Genomic DNA, 21,972 nt, shown 5'->3' with positions numbered 1-21,972 from the left:
AGGTCGGCCGCATGCAAGGCAAACGCCCTACTGGCCGCATGCAAGGCAAACGCCTTACCCGCTGTGCTATCTATTTAAAATATACCTATCAGTGTTTTTATTTTTTTTCTTTTTGGGTCACACCTGGCGATACACGGAGGTTACTCCTGGCTCTGCACTCCGGAATTGTTCCTGGAGGTGCTCTGGTGACCATATGGGATGCTAGGAATTGAACCCGGGTTGGCTGCGTGCAAGCCAAACGCCTTAACTGTTGTGCTATCGCTCCAGCCCCAATGTCAGTGTTTTTTAATACAATTGTACAGTCAACAACAAAATTATTTTGATTGTTTTTCAGCCCTTTTAAGGATTGTTCCTATTCATTATTCTCTTTAAGTCTCTGCCTTAGTCCCATAAATGTTAAATGAAATTTAGTTCACCAGTTTGAAATAAACGAAAATGATCTTCAAAAGAGATTTGCTGAATAAAAAAAAAAAAGTAAGATTAAAGGTGCACGAGTACTGAAAGATAGAAGTTTTTTTTTTTTTTTTTGCTTTTTGGGTCACACCCAGAGACGCACAGGGGTTACTCCTGGCTCTGCACTCAGGAATTACCCCTGGCGGTGCTCAGGGGACCATATGGGATGCTGGGATTTGAACCCGGGTCGACCGCGTGCAAGGCAAACGCCCTACCCGCTGTGCTATCTCTCCAGCCCCTGAAAGATAGAAGTTTAAGAAACCAAAACACATCACATCTAGAAATTACAACAATAGTTGGCAGTAAAAAGGTTTTTAGTATAAGAATTTATAAGATTTCTTAACAGCACTTTACTTTTTTTTTTTTTCACTCTGATCACCATGAGATACAGTTACAAAGCTGTTCATGATTGGGTTTCAGTCATACAATGTTCCAATACCTATCCGTCCACCGGTGTACATTTCCCACCACTAATGCCCCCGGTTTCCCTCCCACAACTCCCCCTACCAACCTCCAGCCTGCTTTGATGGCAGGCACTTTTCTTCTGTCTGTTTTTTTGGGCATTTGGTTTGCAATACAAAGATGTCATCTTTGTTTCCTTGACCTACTTTCAGAAAAGTAGTTCTTATCCAGAGTGATCATTTTCAACTATCATTGTCATTGTGGTCCTTTTTTGTCCCAACTTTCTTCTCCCCCTAGCACTTAAGACAAGCTTCCAACTGTAGACCAGTCCTGGCCCTTGTTTCTACTGTCCTTAGGTGTTAGCCTCCTACTGTGTTCTTTTAAATATCCCAATCAGTCTAGCTCTTTCCCTCTCATGACTTGTTTCACTCAGCATGTCCTATTTTATATGTGGGTTTCATCACTTCAGTTTTTCTGGTGACTGCATAGTATTCCATTGTGTAGTTGTACCATAGTTTCTTTATCCAGTCTGTTCTCGGGTACTGGGTTGTTTCCAGATTCTGGCATCGTTAATAGTGTTGCAATGAACATAGGAGTGTACATGACTTTTCTGCTGGGTATTTTTTGAGCTCTCATTGTCTATTTCTAGAAGTGGTATTGCTGGATTGTATGGAAGCTCAATTTCTAGTTTTTTAAGGAATGCCCATGTTGTTTTTCAAAAAGGCAGGACAGTCTGTGTTCTCACCAGCAATGAAAGTCCCTTTCTCCCCTCATTGGTGTCAGCACTTGTTCCTGTTCTTTTTGATGTGTACTAGTCTCTGTGGTATGAGATGGTATCTTATTGTTGTTTTGATTTGCACCTCCCTGATGTAGTCATTTTTTCATGTGCCTTTGGCCATTTGAATTTCTTCTTTGAGAAATTTTTTGTTCACTTCTTCCATTTTTTGATGGTTTGGATTTTTTTTTCTTGTAAAAGTGCCCTGTATGTTTTGTACCTTATATATTTTGGTTATTAACCCCTTATCAGATGGGTATCAGGTAAATAATTTTTTTCATTCTGTAGGCTGTGTTTGTATCTTGGTCACAATTTCTTTTGAGGTGCAGAACATTCTTAGCTTAATGTAGTCCCATTTGTTTATCTTTATGTCCACTTGTTTGGTCAGTGGTTTCATTTTTGAAGATGCCTTTGGCTTCAATGTCATGGAGGGTTCTGCCTATGGTTTCCTCCATGTACCTTATGGATTCAGGTCTGATAATGAGGTCTTTAAATCCATTTTGATCTGACTTTTGTATCTGGTTTTAGAAAGACGTCTGAGTTCTTTTTTTTTTTTTTTTTTGGCATGTAACTGTCAAGTTTTCCCAGTACCGTTTGTTGAAGAGGCTTTCCTTTTCTCCACTTCATATTTCTTGCTCCTTTATCAAAGACTAAGTGACCATATATTTGAGGGTCTGTGCCAAGGTATTCAACTTTATTCCAGTGGTCTGTGAGTCTGTCTTTATTCCAATACCATGCTCTTTTAATTACTGCCACTTTGTAGTATGGTTTGAAGTTTGAGAAGATGATGCCTCCAATCTTATTTTTCCCTCGGATTGCTTTACTTTTTTTATTTTTTTGCTTTAGCTACTTTTGGGGGGTTATTGTTCCATATGAATTTCAGGAGTGTTTTACCAATTTCTTTGAAAAATATGGGTTTTTATGGTATGGGTCTCATAGGGAATGCATTGAACTTTATAATGCTTTGGGGAATATTGCCATTTTGACAGCACATTACATTTTTTAATGTAGATGTTAAAAGCATGAGCTCATAAAATTATAGGTTAGCTTATAACTTTTTTTTCTCATTAGCTTATTTAATAATATATTTTATAATTGATGACATTTTAGATTTGGTGAAGTATTGTAAATTTGGACGTAGTGTATTAGTAAGTCAGCTATTATAGACAGTCAGGCAATAACATGTTAGGCAATAAAAACAGTAAAAGTAATCACCAGAAAAACTTTTGATTTAAGGGAGAAGGCTTAATGAAAGTATAAGGAAATAGCATTCATCTAAGATTTTAGCAATTCAGGTCTTTCGTCATTCCTGAGATGATTTTCAAACAGATGAGTGTTGGAGTTTTTCTTATAGATGCTAGATTTTAGCCTTAAGATTTTATTTCTAATTCTGAGCTTCTGATTTTATTTTTTTAAGATACATACATTGCCTATTTTATAGGGTACAGAGAGGGTTAGTCTTTCAAAACTTGAGGTATTAAAATAGGTGTGTTTACTTTGGTATGTATACTAAAAAATCATGAGAAGAATCAAATGGCATTCGGCTTAATTACAGTTTTGTATATCTGCAGATTATTAAGTATCTAGAATTATAAAGGTGCATTAAGCTTAATGCAGGCCATTAAGCTCCTCAGATTTTGAGGGGATTTTGTCTGTTTTTTCATTTTTTGGGCCACATTGCAGGTGTTCAGGGGCTATTCCCAGATATTTGAGGGGTGCTCTCAGCCATGCTTGAGGAACCATATGATGCAGGATGAACCAGGTATCAAATCCGGATTTTCCACATGCAAAGCACGCCACCTATCCACTGACTTATCTCTTTAGCCCAGATATTGAAGTTTTTCAAACAAATGTGAATATGACATTAAGGATTACATGATGATCTCTCCAAAAGTCATTTACCCACTTATCTGAGGCTTGATAGGGCCTTCTGAGTTCAATTGTTTGTGAGATTAAATATGCATCATTCTGACCAGCCCATCTTCGTCAGCTCCTGTGTTGTAGGACAGATCTCTGTTCTGCATCCATCATATTATGTTCTGTAGTATCTATGAGGCCTTAGACACTTTTGTTGTCTAACTTTCTTTACCCTTCCACCTCTGTATTTGCTTATATAGACTCTTTTTTTTAAGTTCTTTAAAATATGTGCTTGATACCAAAGTATCCAGAAGGTTTCCAAGGCATCATAACATAATACAAAGCTCAGAATAATCTGCAATTTACTATAACCTTCTTATAGTTATACTTTGAGAAATACAGATTTAGGAGCTTTCATCACTTAACTGAGATAACAGAATGACAATTGATTGCCTTCTTTGTTTTTAAATTATAGATGTATTTTTTTAATATTTCACTAACCAGCAGAAATGATTGATTTTCAACATTAGGAGATCATCAAACAAATGTTTTTAAAACAGCTCTTTGGTTAGGGGCCAAAGCATAGTACAGCAGGTAGGGACTTGCTGTGCATGTGGCTGACCCAACTTTGATCCTGGCCACCCTGTCTGGTCCTCTATGAGTGCTGTCAATGATCCCTGACTATAGAGCCAGAAGTGAGCCCTGAGCACTGCTGGGTGTGGTCCTCAAATAAAAAACAAAACAAAAACCCAGCTCCTTATTCATATCTTTCAGTATACTTCTGATTTTACAATGTAATGCTTTCTTTTTCCAGAGTTTGGTAAAGTGCATTTATATAGGAAAAAAAGAGAATTTATCACAGAGGAATATAAATCAATAAAAGATTACAATTTTATATACTATTTTGTATTTATTTTTATTGCTCCTTTTTCAGAGTCCCTTTTCGTTTTGTATGTAGTCATTTGTGTGTCAAAATAAGACACTACTTCAAGTGATTACAATTGCTGTCTTGGTTCTGCTCTGAGTAAGACCATTATTATCAGAAGCATCAGATGACATTTTTAATAGATGACTCTGAATTTGCTGAAACTGAACAGCTGTTTCAAACAATGCCCTTTCTGTTGGGACTTACAGTCTGCAAATCAATTGATGATTATTCATGATTGTTCAAGTATCTGTTCTTTCATTTTGAATTTTAACTTGCTAAACACTGTATACAAAAATACAGGATTAAAGAAAATAATTAAAATAAGTTTTTGTGAAAAAGTAAAATCCAGGAGGGCTTGGGGTATTACTTATACCAGTGAATTTATTAACATGAATAAGTTGTTATAAACTTACCAGTGGCTAGTTTAGGTTTTGTCATACAGTTATTGAAATTAAACTCAGAAACTAATGATTGGGGATGCCATCTCATCTACCTGTGTGGGTTTTCACAATCTATTGAACTGTATATCTTGGTCTTTACAACTTACATCAGCTATGCAAAATGATTGAGTTGTCACTGTTTTCATGGAAAGTGCAATTTGAATATTTTGTTGAATGAGTTTCTTGACTTTTGTAACAGTTATAAACTCACTTGCAATACTATAGAGTCACTCTGGAAATGATAAACTTTCTTAAGACCATGTTTCTGGTGGGCAGAGTTCATTTTTATCTTTTTGCTGTCATTGTCATCTCCAGTATTGCCTGAGATGTGGTGTGGGTGTCTGAGTAGTTGTCAAATGAATATAACTTATTAACAAAGTTGAAAGCTAATCAAAGACAACAGAATGAGGTAGTGATCTGAAACTTTGTCAGTTAATATTTAGATAAGGAGGATGACCTTAGATTATAAAAGATGACTGATCTCTGGTATTTGCGCTCATTAATTTAATTTGACAGGTGCTTATGAGTTTTTAGTAAATGCCAACCTTTGTGCTTAAGCACTGGATAGTTCTAAATGCAGTAGTGAAGAAAACATTGTCCCTGCTCATGAAGATTGACTATTAGTAGAAGGAAACTTCAATATGCTAGTATTTAGAATGGCAAGCTGTAAGGAAATGGAGGAAATTGAAACAGGTCAGGAGGATGGAGTGTAACTTGGATTTGGAACTGACACCTTTTCATTCAGGATGAGTGACCAGAGAAGTGATGTTTGGTTAGGACCTCTCCCCTCCCAACCTCCCCATATGTGTGCCATAAATATCCGGGAGAATATTCCAAACAGGAAGAGCAAGTATTATGAGCAAAGAGACTGGTTGCTCTGGTTGCTATGCAACTGGAGTAGATTAGATGGAAACAGAATGATTTTAGATGAGGTCTGAAAGAATGGCAGCCAGAGGCCATGCCAGAGAGAAAGCTCTTGCAAGCTCAATGGACTGGGCATATGCTTTGCATGCAGAAAGCCTGGGTTTGATACTCTGCACCACATGATCCCCCACAGAGCTGGAAGTAGCCCTTGAGCGCACAAAAACCTAGATGTAGCTCAAAAACAAAAAGTCCAGGCAAAGAGGTGAAGATGCTTAACAGGATTTTAACAACTGAGGTAAGAAGGGGTCATATATTTTGTATTAGGACCCTACAGGGTTTAGTCATTCATGCATTGACGGTCAGGTATGGCTTCTAGTCAGTCTGGAGTGTGGCATTTTAAACATTTTCCACTTATGACCCCATTTACATGAGAAATTTTTACATGAGTGCAATCTACATGTTTGATCCTCAGCACTGCATTTGGTTCCCTGAGCTTCACCAGGAGTGACCCCTGAGCACAGGAGTCTGGAGTAAGCCCTAAGCATTGTTGAATATGATCCAAAAGCTGCTGAAAAAGATTAAAGTTGTACCATTCTCCCCTTTCAATAGCTGGTTTGCTCCTCTTTCCACCATGACCCAGCCATGTTTTCATTCCTTGAAAGTACTTGTTCCCTCTAAAATTTTTATGTTTCTAGGTAAAAAAATGCTATAAATTTCTTGTTCTTTTTGCAGAGATGGTGACCCAGATACTCGATTTCTCGAGGTTTTACATCCATACTATAAGCAGTAATCCTAACATTTACTCTGTTATTTCCAAGTAATTGGTATAGCTCGACTGTTCACAGTGAAGTTACTTAGCCAGTGCTGTTAATAAAATTATACTAAAATTAAATTGGTTTTATTTAGTCTTGATGAAAAGCTGATATTAATACTGTTGTCACCGTTAAAATTTACATTTTATTGTGATAAGAAATAAACAATTTACCATTAAAATGACAGAGGAACCCAGGTCGACAGAGGAACTCAGGTATGCAGGACCTGTGGCTGAGAACTCCAAGCCTGCTCCGATTGGGACTGGGCCGGGCCTCCTCCACCCACATCCCCTGTTTTCCAGTAGCTTGGCAGTCACACCCCCTTACCCCCCTCCTGCACCATGTAATCTCATCAACAGCTAAGATCCAGAGACTATATTAAACAAAGAAAATAAAGCTCCCGGAAGAGAGCAGTGCAGTTTTTCCTGGAGCGCTCAGGCCGCGTGACCTCTTTTTTTTCCTTTTTTTTTCTCTTTTTTTTTTCATTTTTTTCCCCCCATGGCAGAGCCTGGCAAGTTAACCATGACATATTTGATATGCCAAAATCAGTAACAACAATGTGCTCTTTGTGTTCCTGGAACAAGCAGACGCCATCAAGCTACACTAGCTCGCAATAGGGACAAATGATGACGTGACTCACACCCGCTTGAGCAAATAGATGAACAACAGGATGACAGTGATAGTGACAATTAAAAAATATTTTTAAGTTTACGATTTAGTGACATCAATTATACTCAGAATGTTGTTCAACTATCTCCACTATCTTCAAATTATATGCTTCATCTTCAGAGAAAAACTCTACTTTATGATTTCAATTTCTTCTTACTATACACAATGGAGATGTTCTAAGTGCCTGCTCGAGCAAATTGATGAATAACGGGACAACAGTGCTACAGTGCTATATTCCTCCATGTAACCTCTCTTCTAGCATGAATTTTCCTATTCTCAGTGTTTCTTTTTTTTTTTTTTTTTTGCTTTTTGGGTCACACCTGGCGATGCACAGGGGTTACTCCTGGCTCTGCACTCAGGAATTACCCCTGGCCGTGCTCAGGGGACCATATGGAATGCTGGGATTTGAACCCGGGTCGGCCGCGTGCAAGGCAAACGCCCTACCCGCTGTGCTATCTCTCTAGCCCCCTCTCAGTATTTCTTATAACTGGAATCATGCAGTATTGGAGCGATAGCACACCAGAGGGACGATTCCTCTGTCCCTCTTGGAGAGCCCGGCAAGCTATCGAGAGTATCCCACCCACACAGCAGAGTCTGGCAAGCTACCTGTGGCGTGTTTGATATGCTCGAGCGGGCACCAGTAAACGTCTCCATTGTGAGACTTGCAATTACTGTTTTTGGCATATCAAATACACCACTGGTAGCTTGCCAGGCTTTGCCATGTGGGCGAGATACTCTCAGTAGCTTGCTGGGCTCTCCGAGAGGGGCGGAGGAATCAAACCCTGGTCGGCAGCGTGCAGGGCAAACGCCCTACCTGCTGTGCATTTCTCTAGTGATTAATAATGTTGATCATTGTTTCATGCATTGCTTGGCCATTTTGTTTTGCTTTTATTTTTCAATTTAATTTAATTTTGGGGTCACAACCAGTAATGCTGAGGGCATACTTCTGACTTTGCACTCAAGTATCATTCTTGGCAGACTTCAGGGGACTATATGGAGTGCAGGGATTGAACTTGGGACAGCTACATTTAATGCAAGCTCCCTTCCTGCTGTCTCATTGTTCCAGCCCCACTTCTTGGCCACTTTGTACAAAGCAACTCAGTTCCTTTCCTCATTAAAAGACTTTTTTCTGTGTTCTTTGTGTATTGTAGATATTAAACTCATCAGATAAATGATTTGCAAATGGTTTCTTGTCTTCCATTCTGTGGATTGTATTTACTTTTGAATTGGTCTTAGGTGAAAAAGTTTTTTTTTTTTAATTCCTTTTGCTTTTGCTGTGAAATTAAGAAATCATCAAGTCTAGTATTATTATTTCCCTTATGCTTCCTTGTAAGAGAGTTGGGGTTTTAGCTTTTTGATTTAGTTTCTTGATATGTTTTGGGCTGGTTCTTGTATATGGCATTAGTATCCTAACTTCCAACTTCATTTTTTTTTATATATGATTATATGGGTTAGAGTGATAGCAGAGCGGTAGGATGTTGGCCTTTCACGTGGCCAATCTGTGTTCGATTCCTCTGCCCCTCTCAGAGAGCCGGCAAGCTACCGAGAGTATCGCGCCCGCACGGCAGAGCTTGGCAAGCTACCCGTGGTGTATTCGATATGCCAAAAACAGTAAGGTTAAGTCTCACAATGTGAGATGTCACTGGTACCCACTCGAACAAATCGATGAGCAACGGGGTGACAGTGACAGTGACAGTGATTATATTCCAGCACCATTTGTTGAAAAGTCTACTATTGTCTTGTTGAATGATCATAGCACTCTTGTCAGAAATCAGTTACCATAGATATAAAAGTTTATTTCTGACTTCTTATTTCTAGTCTACTGCTCTTTGTCTCTCATCATGCCAATACCCACTATATTTGTTTGCTGTAACATTGTAAGTTGTTTTCCCTCTGGCAGTGCTCAGGGGTAGTTAGGGAACCACATGGTACCAGGGATTGAACCTGTGCTCCATGCATGTGAAAGATACACTCAGCCATTGAGCTATCTTTCTGATCCCTTAATAAGTTCTGAAATCAAGAGCTTTCTCTTTCTTCTGCTCAAGATTGTTTATTAAACATACCTTGGAATTCCATATAAATTTCACAACATAATTTTTGTATTTGTTTCAAAAGTTGGGATATTGATAAGAATTGAATTTGTAGATAACTTGAGGTAATTTTGTCATGTAATTACTGTTTTCTGTTGCATGAATTTCCAAAGTTTTTTCATGATTAGGCCCTCAGTTTCAGCAATCTTGTAGTTTTCAGTGTATAAGCCTTGTGCTTCCTTTCCTTTCCTTGTAAGCATGGTTAAAGCTCCAAACATCTGGTCCCTCTAGCACCAACAGAGATAAACTCTAAACACCACCACTGGTGATCCCAAAACAAAACAAAAATGAATATGAAATAATAGGTAACAAATGGTGTCTAAGATTCTGAAGTGTAAAAGTCACCATAGTTGAACAGACAACGATGGGGATACTGGGGCTGTATTTGAGAAAATGGAGTGGAAAAGTTGGTAGTTGTGAGTTACCTCAGGACTTTTTATTTGGGCATGTTTCTTTTTTCTTTTCTCTCTCTCTCTTTTTTTTTTTTTTTTTTTGCTTTTTGGGTCACACCTGATAATCCTCAGGGGTTATTCCTGGCTCTCCACTCAGCAATCACTCTTGATGGTGCTCGGGGGACCATATGGGATGCCAGGGACTGAACCCAGATCTGCCGTGTGCAAGGCAAAATCTTCTACCCACTGTCTATCGCTCCAGCCCCCATGGATATTTCTTTAATGGAGTTTCAGTTGGGAGTTCTTCAGACCATCCTGTAACTTGATGATTTAGTCAAAGGACACAGAAATCATAAAAGACATTAAATTTAAGATTGTTATTTATTACAGTGAAAGGATACAGTAAGTGAAGGAAAAATGTATAAAAGTACAGTCCAAGAGAAAGTAGCCATGTTTTTTAAACTATCTTCTTCTACCAGGGTGGCAGAGTGTATCCTTTATTCTTTTTCCACCTTATATGATAATATGTACCTTTTGCCTAAAATTGAGTACCTGAGTGTTGGTGTCTGGATTTTCATTGAGGTTTAGTTCTGTAGTGCTCATAGAACTGTCTTTAACTACTCTGTCTTCAGTCTTCTCAACCTCTCCTCTCCCCAGAGATCAAACTGATACAATGTAGCCAAAAGTCCTAATTATGGAAAACAAGGCATCTATCTTCATTCACATGTTAACATTAATTATGTGATGTGCAGGATGTCTTATATTTACAAAGAAACTTATTAGGCAGGATATTCCCAGAATTAGAGCTTACATCCTAAGAACTTTTGGCAAGATTTTTTTTCAGAAGGTAAAATCCTGATCCAGGTTTGCAGTTAGCAATTTACTGTCCAGGGTGATTCCGGAGCTTTACAAATGATCTGTCTCTAGCATAGATTCTTAGTGAAACAAAAGGGTAGATGATATAGTAGCACATTTCATCTAATATACTAAATATCTTAAACAAATCACAGGTACTACAAATTAGAACTATATATAGAGCCTATGATAACTAAAAAGTCTTGTATTTAGCATCACACCATAGTTCATGAATTTCGTAGTTGGAATCAAATCTTAGGTTGTTTGCGTTTTATAAATTCATCTTGATGAAACATTTTTTAATATTTTAACTACAGTTTTAGCAATCAGGTTATGGTAGTGTTTTAGTTTATAGTATTGTACAAAGTTACTGTGCACTCCCACCACTGTCCATCATCTCTGGTTAGATCTTCCTTTCCCCATCTCCCCCCCACTGTTTGTTGAATGACAGGTATGGTTTTGGTGCATGCAGTTACCTCCCTCTAATAGTACTACGATGCCCTAGACCCTCTGCAGTGTCCTTGAGTTACTTCTGGTTTACACTATCTCGCCCCCTAACATCCCATCCCCCCAAAAAATGAAAACCACATACATCCTCCCAATCTGGAATTTTTTTTTTGCTTTTGGGTCACACCTGGCATTGTACAGGGGTTACTCCTGTCTCATGCACTCAAGAATTACTCCTGGCAGTGCTCGGGGAACCATATGGGATGCTGGGAATCTAGTCCAGGTCGGCTGCATGCAAGGCAAACATCCTACCCGCTGTGCTCTTGCTCTGGCTCCCAATCTGGAATTCTTGGGTCTGTAATTTGGTGCCCAGGATTTTTTATCAATTAATAATGTCCTGATTTGTTTTCTCTATATACCATAAATGAGATCATCTGATATTTGTTCTCCTTCTGGCTTATTTCACTCAACGTGCTACCCTCCCAGTTCCACCCATGTTGCCACAAACTACATAATTTTATTTTATTTTTCTTCTGGAAATGCATTTATTTCATTATGCATATATCCCACAACTGGTTTTTCAATCTCATCATCTTCTGACATTTGAGTTGTTTTTGTATCCTGGTTATTTAGAATTAAATGCTATGATGAGCATAAGTGTGCATATATCTTTCTGAGTGAGTTTTTTGGTTTTTATTTTTTGAGGGTGAATGCCCAAAATTGGTCCATTCTTGCTTTTTTGGCAAAAATTTCTGTATTTTCCAAAGAGACAGGACCAGACAACATTCCTACCATTAGTGAAGGAGAGGTCCTCTTTAGCCAAATTACCAGCTCTGGTTGTTTCTTATTTTCTTCTTCTTCATATGAAGCATTGCCATTGGTTATAAAAGTGAAGATTCTTGCTCTTTGTTCCATTTTGATATGTGTCTTCCTGGTACTAAGTAATGTGATATGCTCTTACTTGTGACTATTACTATCCATATATCCTCTTCGTGAAAGTGTCTGTTAAGTCTTCTCCCATTTCTGGATGGAGTTATTGGGGTTTTGTTGCTGAGCTTTGTTGGTGCACTTGTGTCTAATTTATTGTATGCACATATCTTCTTTGGATGGATAGCATGTCTTTATTTTAAATCATTTATTTTGTCATGCAGAACTTTTTGAACTTCATATAGTAAATGCATTTCTTTTTGGTATACATCCAAACCTACTTTTCTTCCTATAATAGATTAATTTTTATCAGCTTCTGTTTCTGCTATGATTACATGAACATTGAAGGAAAAATTAATTTGTAGGCATTGTATAACTTTTGAGTCAGTCAAGATTTGAGGAATTAAATTTGGGAGTGAAAAGGATGTAAGCATATTCTGTGCAGGGGTCCTTTAAAGGCATTTTCCAGCTCTTTATATTGTTTTCTATAGGAGAATAGAGAGGAAGGGGAGGTGTGGGGGGGACAGCTCAAGAAATTGAGTGGAACTTTTGGTGTTTTAGTGTTTTATTGTTCTGGTCTTGTGTTTGTAACTGGAATCCTTTGTAGGGCCACATTATAAAAGTGAGACTAGACAAGTCTTTACAGCTTCTAAAACTCAAAGTCTCAAGCCAGCTTGTTTCCTGATGTAATTGACATAACCTGTTACTCTGACTGCTTGCTAGAGGGAAAAAAAAATCCTCTCTGGAAGAAGGTAATATCCCCAGCCTTTACAATTTTGTATATACTTTTTCTTCAGTCTTTATTATAATTTAAGAAGTTAAAATCATGTTAAGATTATGCCATTGATATGCTAGCAAAATTACTACCCCTACCACCACCAGAGTGCCCATGAACCCTCACCATAAAAGACGCACTAAATGTTGCCTACCTTTCTTCTAGTCTGATCTTCTTTGGCCCCCATTCTTTCCCCAACTGTATTACAGTGTCATGGATTTGCCATTGTTCAGTACTGTCAATGCTCTTAATTTGATGCAGTCTATGTATTTTTTTCATAAAGCTACTTGCATACAGTGTTTAATATTTAATGAAAAACTACCAGGCATACTATCAGCACTAACAGAAAAATTAGCAATAGATAATGGTTATGTAGGCTATCTAGAGGTTATACAGATTCTAAAGTAATAGATAAGAGCGTAAATTTTTTTGGTTTTTTGTTTTTTTCTTTTTGGGTTACACCCGGCGATGCACAGGGGTTACTCCTGGCTCTGCACTCAGGAATTACTCCTGGCACTGCTCAGGGGACCATATGGGATGCTGGGAATTGAACCCGGGTTGGCCGAGTGCAAGGCAAACTCCCTACCCACCGCACCGTGCTATCACACCAGCCCCAAGAGCTTAAAATTTTATAATCTGTTCATGAAATAAGATTTCAAGGATGAGAATTTTTGTGGAAAACTGGTATCTGTAAAAAAAAAAAAGAAAAAGTAGAATTTTTTTAAAGAATATATAGTAATTTATATTTAGCTACAGATTGAATACAGTTGAAAAGAGTCATGTGGAAATTAAATATTCCAGAAAATATTCAGGTACATGGATTTGTCTTTTTGATATTATGACCAGACTGAACTAAAGAAATAGGAACTTGAAACATCTCTTCAAAGTACACCTTTTGTTTTAGAATTTATGGATGAATAGTTTATTAAATTATGCTTTATTTCAATTTTTGCTATTTTAATGTAATTAAAATTTGGGCGTTTGTTTTTGGTTTGCAGGGGGGCTTGTTTTGTAGGTAGAGGACTTAAGCCACACTGTTGCTGCCCAGGGCCTGTTCCTGGCCCTGCCAATACTTGGGGAATCATATAAATTCCGTGACCCCTATACTATCTCCCTGGCCCAGTTAAACTTTTATTTAAAAAATACAATACCTGCACTCTGTCTCTGAATTATAGTCCTAGCCCCCATCTCTTTCTTTCTCTCTCTCTCTCTATATATTATATATATGTGTATTTTAAGTATGTAGTATAAAGTTTGTAAAATGTTGTTACTTACAAATTTGTAAAATCCTCAGCCTTTGAGCAAGTAAAAATTATTCAAAAGCAATACTATAGGCTGAGCTGATTTATTCAGCACAAATAAGAGCCGAGCCTTAGAATGAGAAAGAAAATCAACATGCTCAGAGATTAACATCCTGAGCTGACTGATAAACTATGTATTTAGGCATAGGGAAGTACTATACCCTTATTTTGAGATGGGTTGCTGATTATAGTATACTTGGTAATCTGGTGAAATAATTTGCCACAGTTGGGAATAATAAAGTAGAAAAGTTTTCAGTGGATTATTGAGAAATTATTTGCGGAATCAAGCATGTTTGTATCTTTTTTTGATCATATCAAAGCCTCCACTGTGAATTGTACCATTGCTTTATATACCACTAAGAAAAAGGAAGCTGGCAGTTAAATTTTGACATCCCATTGTGAGATTAATGATATCTGTGGAAAAGTTTTACTCTACATTACTCTAATTTTAAGTCTCAGTTCTGTTATTTGTTATTTGTGTTATTTATTGCTTTGGGTTAGGGGGCTTCCAAACAATATGCAGACAGCTCAGTGATCTTGTGATACTTGGTCAAGTCATTGTTGGCTCTGCTCAGCCGTGCTGTGCAGTGCTGGGGCCACTAGAGCTACATCTGGCTGTACTTAGGGACTCCCAGGGCTACCGACCGTGGTGCTCAGTGAATCCTGTTGTGCTGGGATTCAAACTTAGGTCTCGACACATTGCCAGCCTCTAACTGAGCTATTTCTCTAGCCCATAATAAAGGTTTTAAAGAAAATACCCAGGGGCCGGAGCGATAGCACAGCGGGTAGGGCGTTTGCCTTGCACACGGCTGACCCGGGTTCGATCCCCGGCATCCCATATGGTCCCCCAAGCACCGCCAGGAGTAATTCCTGAGTGCAAAGCCAGGAGTAACCCCTGAGCATCGCTGGGTGTGACCCAAAAAGCAAAAAAATAAAAAATAAAAAAATAAAACCTTTAAAAAAAAATAAAGAAAATACCCAGTTCTAAAATTACGTATTTTGTCTGGGTTTTTTTTTTTTTACCCCGTGTAAAATTCTATTCTGTGATGATGCTATAATAAAAATAGAATTAATCAGTGCCCGTGATTGAACCCAAGTCCTTATACAGGCAAGGTATGTATTCTATGACAGAGCTACATCCCTATCCCCCACTGAGTGGATCTTTATTAGAGGAGTAGGATTTTGTGGTTGTTGATGGAAGGGAGAATTCATTATATTGTCATTTTTGAATCCCTCTAATACAGAATAACATTTTTCTCGAGTTGTGAAACTTTCAGAGCTTTAATTTTGTTTATTATGTTCTGTTTTTCCTCCCCAGGATTTTTTAGTCACGTTCAATTGGTAGGATGAAAAAATTTAAGAGAAGATTATCCCTCACACTTCGAGGAAGTCAGACTATTGATGAATCATTGTCTGAGTTGGCTGAACAAATGACTATTGAAGAAAACAGCAGCAAGGATAACGGTAAATATTTGGGGGATAAGGAAAAGATGGATAGATGCCTTGTCCTTTTTAGTAGAATGTGGATGTATTTTCCTGATTAGTTCCTAATAGCTTTCTTTTGTTTCTCTGTCATATTTTATGAGTTTCAGGATACCAAAGACTATAACTTTTGCGTGCTTACATATTAATGGTATATAACCCATTCCACAGAGTTACTGTATCTGTCTAATCCTCATGAATTATCCTATTGATTTCATCTTTCCATTGGTTCTTAAAAATGTCATATATATGTGTATCCTAGTTGCTAGGTGACTTTCTAAATTACTATTTAAATATATTTGTTATTCTTATAACTTGGATTATAGTATTTGTACTGTAACTTACAGTAGTTCTTTAAAATGCAGAGTAAATTTCTGAAATTCCTATTTGAGATTTCATCATTGTTTTGTAATATTTTATGTGCACATTGACTGGCCATTTAGATGACAAGGTTCATCACTTGAATAAATCTCACTTTTTCAAAAATTTATTTACTAGAGATTTTTTTTTCTTCTTGGGTCACACCTGGAGATGCACAGTGGTTACTCCTGGCTCTGCACTCAGGAATTACTCCTGGTGGTGCTCAGAGGACCATGTGGGATGCTGGGACTCGAACCCGGGTCGGCCATATGCAAGGCAAACACCCTACCCCTTGTGCGATCACTCCAGCCCCCCTAATTCTTTTGTTGTGTGTGTGTTTTTTGGGTCACACACAGCATTGCACAGGGGTTACTCCTGGCTCATGCACTCAGGAATTATTCCTGGTGTGCTTGGTGGACCATATGAAATGCTGGGAATCGAACCCGGGTCGACTGTGTGCAAGGCAAACACCCTACCCTTTGTGCTATTACTCCAACCCCTAGAGAAATATTATTAAGGGATAATAGAAAGGGTTTTAATGTTGTACTTGTTTTGACAGGGTTTTTTTGCATTGAAGTGAGAAGAGCTTGTTAGATTGTTAAATAATTTATATAATATATTGTGAAAAAAATAAATGAGCCTAGGAGTTGAACATGTCTTTTGGAGAACAATTTTAGAGTAACTACTTATTTTCTCGAATAATTTTATTATTTCAAATTAATATTGTCTTAATAATTATGTTACTGTCACAGTCATCCCATTGCTCATCAGTTTGCTCATCAATTTGCTCAAACAGGAACCAGTAACGTCTCAATTGTGAGACTTGTTACTGTTTTTGGCATATTGAATACACCACAGGTAGCTTGCCAGGCTCTGCCATGTAGGTGAGATACTCTCAGTAGCTTGCTGGGCTACTGAGGACGGAGGAATCGAACTCGGGCCGGCCACGTGCAAGGCAAAAGCCCTAACCACTGTGCTATCACTCCAGCAATAAATTAATACTGTTTTAATATTGTCTTAAAATGCTTAAATGTATTCAAAATAGATAATTAAAACATGGTTAAATGTTGAGAAAATTAAGTTCAATTAGTACATACTGTATGAGATTAAAATTTTCTTTGATTATATTAAATTTAATATATAGTAAAAAAGAAATTAGGAATTTGAGGTTTTTCTTAATTTGGATTACTTAAAATAATATTTGAAATTGCCATAACAAACATTGATTCCTCTTTATTTTTGAACAATGCTGGTAATATAGACTGTCTCTGATCTATATTACTTTCTACATGTAGCAACACGTGGGTTTTCCAACATCTTGATAAGGATTTTATGCCTTTTGAGCTGCCCATTGGTGCCTATTATCAGTTTCCAGCTTACTGGCGCCTTATGAAATTTATTTAGAGCAATAAAACTTCTGAGAGAGGTAATTTACTGTCTACATCTGGCTATAGTTTAATGAATGGGAATCAGACTTTACTATTGAAGTTATCTTTTCACATGATGTATCCAGTTTGAGAAACAAGTGATCTGTATTTAATAGCTATGTATTGAAAAATATTAGCTCAAGGAGGAGGAAGAATACAGTTTATAATTTCCCTAAGTAAATGCATCTAATTTCCTCATAAGTTAAACAGGATTACCATATTACACAGCAATTCCATTTTTTTTTTCTTTCACTTTTGGGCTACACCTACTGGCTTACTTTTGTCTCTGTACTCAGAGATCACTCCTGACAGTGCTTTAGGGGACCCATATGTGGACTGAGTATAGAACTGGAGTCAGCTGTGTGCAAAGCACCTTAACCCCTATACTGTCTTTCCAGTCCTAAGATTTTATCTTTACTTATCTGTTATCTTTACTTTTCTCTATTTTGGCTTCTTGAGTCATACCCGCGGATCCTCAGTGGTTACTCCTGGTTCTGTACTCAGGAATCACTCCTGGCAGTGCTTTGGGAACCATACAGGATCCTGGGACCGAAGCTGGGTTGACCGCGTGCCCTACCCACTATACAATTGCTCTGGCCCCAAGATTTTATCCTAAAAGTAGCCTTGAACTTTTCTTTTTTTTTCAATTTTTAAGGTAAATTTTTCTATTTTAATAAAAACATTGAAATTAGGGGCCAGAGTGTTAGTACAGTGGGTAGGGCATTTGCCTTGCTGTACTATTGAAGTTACTCACTTTCAGTTGAAGTTATTGGATTTCAGTGTTGAAATTATTGAATTTTATGAAAATAGATGACACTTTAAATTTGAAGAAGAGAATCGATCATAGTTTATAATGAAAAGGCAAAAAATATTTCATTATGCATATAATTTGAAGCTTCCAAATGCAGCCATATCAAATTACTTTCTTTGACACACTGCTGATTCGTGTCCATGTTCCCTGTCACCTGATAATTTTCTTATTCTTTTCTCATTTCATATTTTCTTATTCTCTTTGACAATTTGATTTTATAGTTTAAACAATCGTTTTGCTCACCTCATCATTCCTAGGACCTGAAATAGTGTTTGTCAAATGGTAGACACTTAATAACTATTCCTTCAATAATTGGATGATTTTATGAACTCCATTCACAGATGTGTGTGCACGTGTGCGCACAGACACACAGACACACACATGTAGTTATATGGATTATTTTTCAAATTAACACACAAATGCAAGTTATAAGCACTGAGTGGTCAAGATGCTGTAAGATTTTATCAAACATGTATAGGCAGGTGAGAGAATAAGGTGTGCATTATTGGGAGGTCCAGCATGCATCCGTAGTAATATATCTAGATTCGTGACAAAATGTATTAAAATACATGCAAATAGTTGTTGTACTGAAGCAATATAATTTTCTTTATATATGATTCATGATCAGTGATATGTGTATGTTTACAATATGATATATAAATAGGCAATATGTATGGAATCTAAGTTAGATTGTTTCTGATTCATATTTGATACCTTCTGCCTTTATGTCATGAATCATGTATAAAGCAAAGTGTACTGAGTACAACCACATGTGAGTATTTTAATACATTTTCTTATGTATCTGCCATATGTTTGATGGTGCTTCAGCAATGATAGCAGTGATAGGGCATTACAAGAGTTTTCATGTATATGTCATTCATTGTCAATATTTAGTTACCAAAACTCTGAATGAATGCTTATGTAAGTCATCACATGTTATTAAAGCAAGCAGCGATATCAAAAGCAGTTTATGGAATAATAGATAAATAAAAAGAATGCAAATTTGGTGCTGCATCTTTGTTTCCTCTTAAAAGGTTTCCAGGGGAGTATGAAATAATTTTTTGTTTCTCTCTTTCTTGAAAGGGACACTAGGCCAAATAAGCTTTGGAACTTTGGCTTGTTCTTCAAGCCTGTGAACATGTTCTCTTTCTTGAACATGTATCTTGCTTGCTTGTCTGTTTCTTTGCTTGCCTTGCCACTCCGGAGACGCCTTTCACTCTTGAACGTGTACTTCCCCCTTATTCTCTTATCTTTCTAAATAAAGTTTCAATAAAAACTTTCTTGCTTTATCAAAAAAAGAAGTTTGAGAACCTCTTTTCTAAAGCATACCTAATTAATACAGCATTTTATGAGGATGTAACTGTGGGGGAAGAAAGGAATAATTTTGAGTTACATCAAAATAAAGGAATAAGAAGATCTGCTGTATTGTAAGTTTTATAATTGCTAATTAATTTACTTATGTAAAAATGACCAGATAGCTGGCTCATTTTAAGTAAATATTTTCTGTTTTTAAATAGGAATTATTTAAGGTCTAGAGCTTTGTAGAAATAGCTAAGGAAATGAGGGTCAATATACATATCTCTGTATAACCTTTTGTTCTGTTTTCTTTTTTGCTTTCTCGATTCTTCCCATGTGAACCTCGATCTTGGGCTGTTAATGGAATGATTTTTGGATATTCTGAACCACAGAGCCCATTGTGAAGAATGGCAGGCCTCCGACCTCTCACAGTATGCATTCCTTCCTCCATCAGTACACAGGGTCCTTCAAGAAGCCACCTCTGCGGAGACCACATAGCGTTATTGGAGGAAGCCTTGGCTCCTTCATGGCAATGCCCAGAAATGGAAGCAGATTAGGTAATTATTTGCGGTCATCTTGTTTTTCAACTCTCTGTATATAGGTAGTACAGATAACTTCTTTTAGCTTTATGAAAGACAGTCACCTACCTTAATTTACTTTTTCTCATAAGATAAAATTCAAATTGAGAATTGGCAGAAAGATGGAACTTTTTAGAGAGATAGCAGTACAGAGGAATGACATTAGAATCCTTTCTACCAGGAAGAAAGCAAAATCATTTTTTAAAAAGAATACAAAGTTTCAAGATAAATGACAAATTGAAGTGGTGCTGAATTAAGGATCAAACTTTACTAATTTTAGATTATCTCCAATGCAATAATTAACATATATGATTGTCACCTGAGTTGTTACTCTTTTTTTTTTTTCTTTTTGGGTCACACCCGGCGATGCACTCAGGAATTACTCCTGGCAGTGCCCAGGGGACTATATGGGATACTGGGAATCGAACCCGGGTTGGCTGTGTGCAAAGCGCCTTACCCACTGTGCTATCACTCCAGCCCCAATGAGTTGTTACTCTTAACGTCATTATAAATATCCAGGAAAAAAGATATGAGTTTTCATTTCTATGGTCCTTTTTGGTGGTACTTATTTATTATGTTTTGAATTTCAAAATCAAGTATGGTTACAGTTACAGTCTCATGTCTTATTTTTATTTACTAAAGTTTCTGAGGGTTTTATTCCATTGTTGACTTTATCTGCTTCTCTTGCCATTGTAGATTGTTTCTTTGTTTTTTGTTAATTTCAGGAGTATGTGCTTATTTATAGTGTGAGCTTATAAACCATGAATTTATTCTCATATAAATAATAACCCTAAGGAATGATGTGTTGGAGTTGTCTTACACTGGTTTATGAGAAATGACACCTCAGAGTTTTAGGAATTTTGCCAGCTGGTTGTATGCCATTATTAAAATTCAAATCATGTAAACTTAAAATTAAAGCTAAGTTAAAAACAAAGGTAATGCAAAGATAATGAATACTCAAGTCATTATTTCATTTTACTATACTATTCTGTCACTTTTAGTCAAAATATTTCATGCACTTTTCTTCCTAAGGTTATATTCAGTGTTGTCCTGATGCTAGTTTGAAATTGGCCATGGAGGGACTAATCTATTGGAAGTGAAAAGCACTCAGTACTTGACTTTCCATTCTGTTGATTGTCTGTGTAGGCCAGCGTTCCACAAATTTCTCTGTAAAGGGCCAGAGGGTAAATGTTTCAGCTATTGTGTGTCATAGAATATGTTATTTTTCTAAAAAGAATATTTCAAAGGTGCAAGAACTTTCATTGATCAGGGGCTATACATAGAACAGTTTACATTTGCTAACCCTTTTTCTAATTTAAAACAGTGAAAATATTTGTACCTCAGATTAAGATTATTTCCTTTGGTTTGTTTGGGTTACACCTGAGGGTGCTTAGGGCTTACTCCTGACACTGTGCTCAGTGATCACTCCTGGAACGGCTTGTGGGACCATATAGGTTTCCTGGGATTGAACCTGAGTCAGCCCTGTGCAAGACAACTGCCCTACCAGCTGTACCCATGATATATCCAGCCCCAGATGAAAATTAAAATGTATGGCATAGGACTAGGGATGTACTTCAGCAGTAGATCACTTGTGTACATGTGTGAAGCCCTTGGTTTCAATATCTGTTCCCCTCCCCCAAGAAAAAAAGTGAGTGGCATAAAAATTGAGTACTCATAAACTTTTACCTGGTTCAGCAAAGTTGTTCATGCAGTGAAAGGTGATTGAAAGTTTGATAGGTGCCTTTTTTGTTTCATTTTTGTCTTATTAACAGAAATTACTCACCAATACCTGCGTAACTATATTTGTTCATGACTTGTACTCAAGAATTATACTTAAGTATTATTCTTGGTTATAGATTAATTCTCATTTGCTCATTTTTGGTTCTAATGCAATAGATTAATTTTTTACGTTTGCCATTGACTGAAGCTGTACTGTTTGTTCAGTCTTGTGTGTTCTCTGTATAGCTCATACTTGTAAGCTGAGCAAAGACCCAACCTGGCAGCTAAACCGAAGCACCTTTGCAAAATCAT

The 21,972-nt window shown here is 37.1% G+C and overlaps 1 protein-coding gene across 2 annotated transcripts in view; it reads left to right on the top strand.

Moving 5' to 3' along the window:
* Positions 1-21,972, top strand: part of CDK17 (cyclin dependent kinase 17) — a 97,112-nt gene that overhangs the window by 37,560 nt on the left and 37,580 nt on the right. For both annotated transcript variants that reach the window (XM_055118633.1, XM_055118634.1), the window contains exons 2-3: positions 15,306-15,451; positions 19,756-19,920. In XM_055118633.1, coding sequence (XP_054974608.1) covers positions 15,334-15,451; positions 19,756-19,920 — 283 coding nt within the window. In that variant the 5' untranslated portion in view covers positions 15,306-15,333. The remainder of the gene's footprint in view (positions 1-15,305; positions 15,452-19,755; positions 19,921-21,972) is intronic.

This window comes from Sorex araneus, chromosome 10 (assembly GCF_027595985.1).
Source record: "Sorex araneus isolate mSorAra2 chromosome 10, mSorAra2.pri, whole genome shotgun sequence".
Taxonomy (NCBI): Eukaryota; Metazoa; Chordata; class Mammalia; order Eulipotyphla; family Soricidae; genus Sorex; species Sorex araneus.
This window is presented reverse-complemented; position numbering and strand designations above follow the sequence as displayed.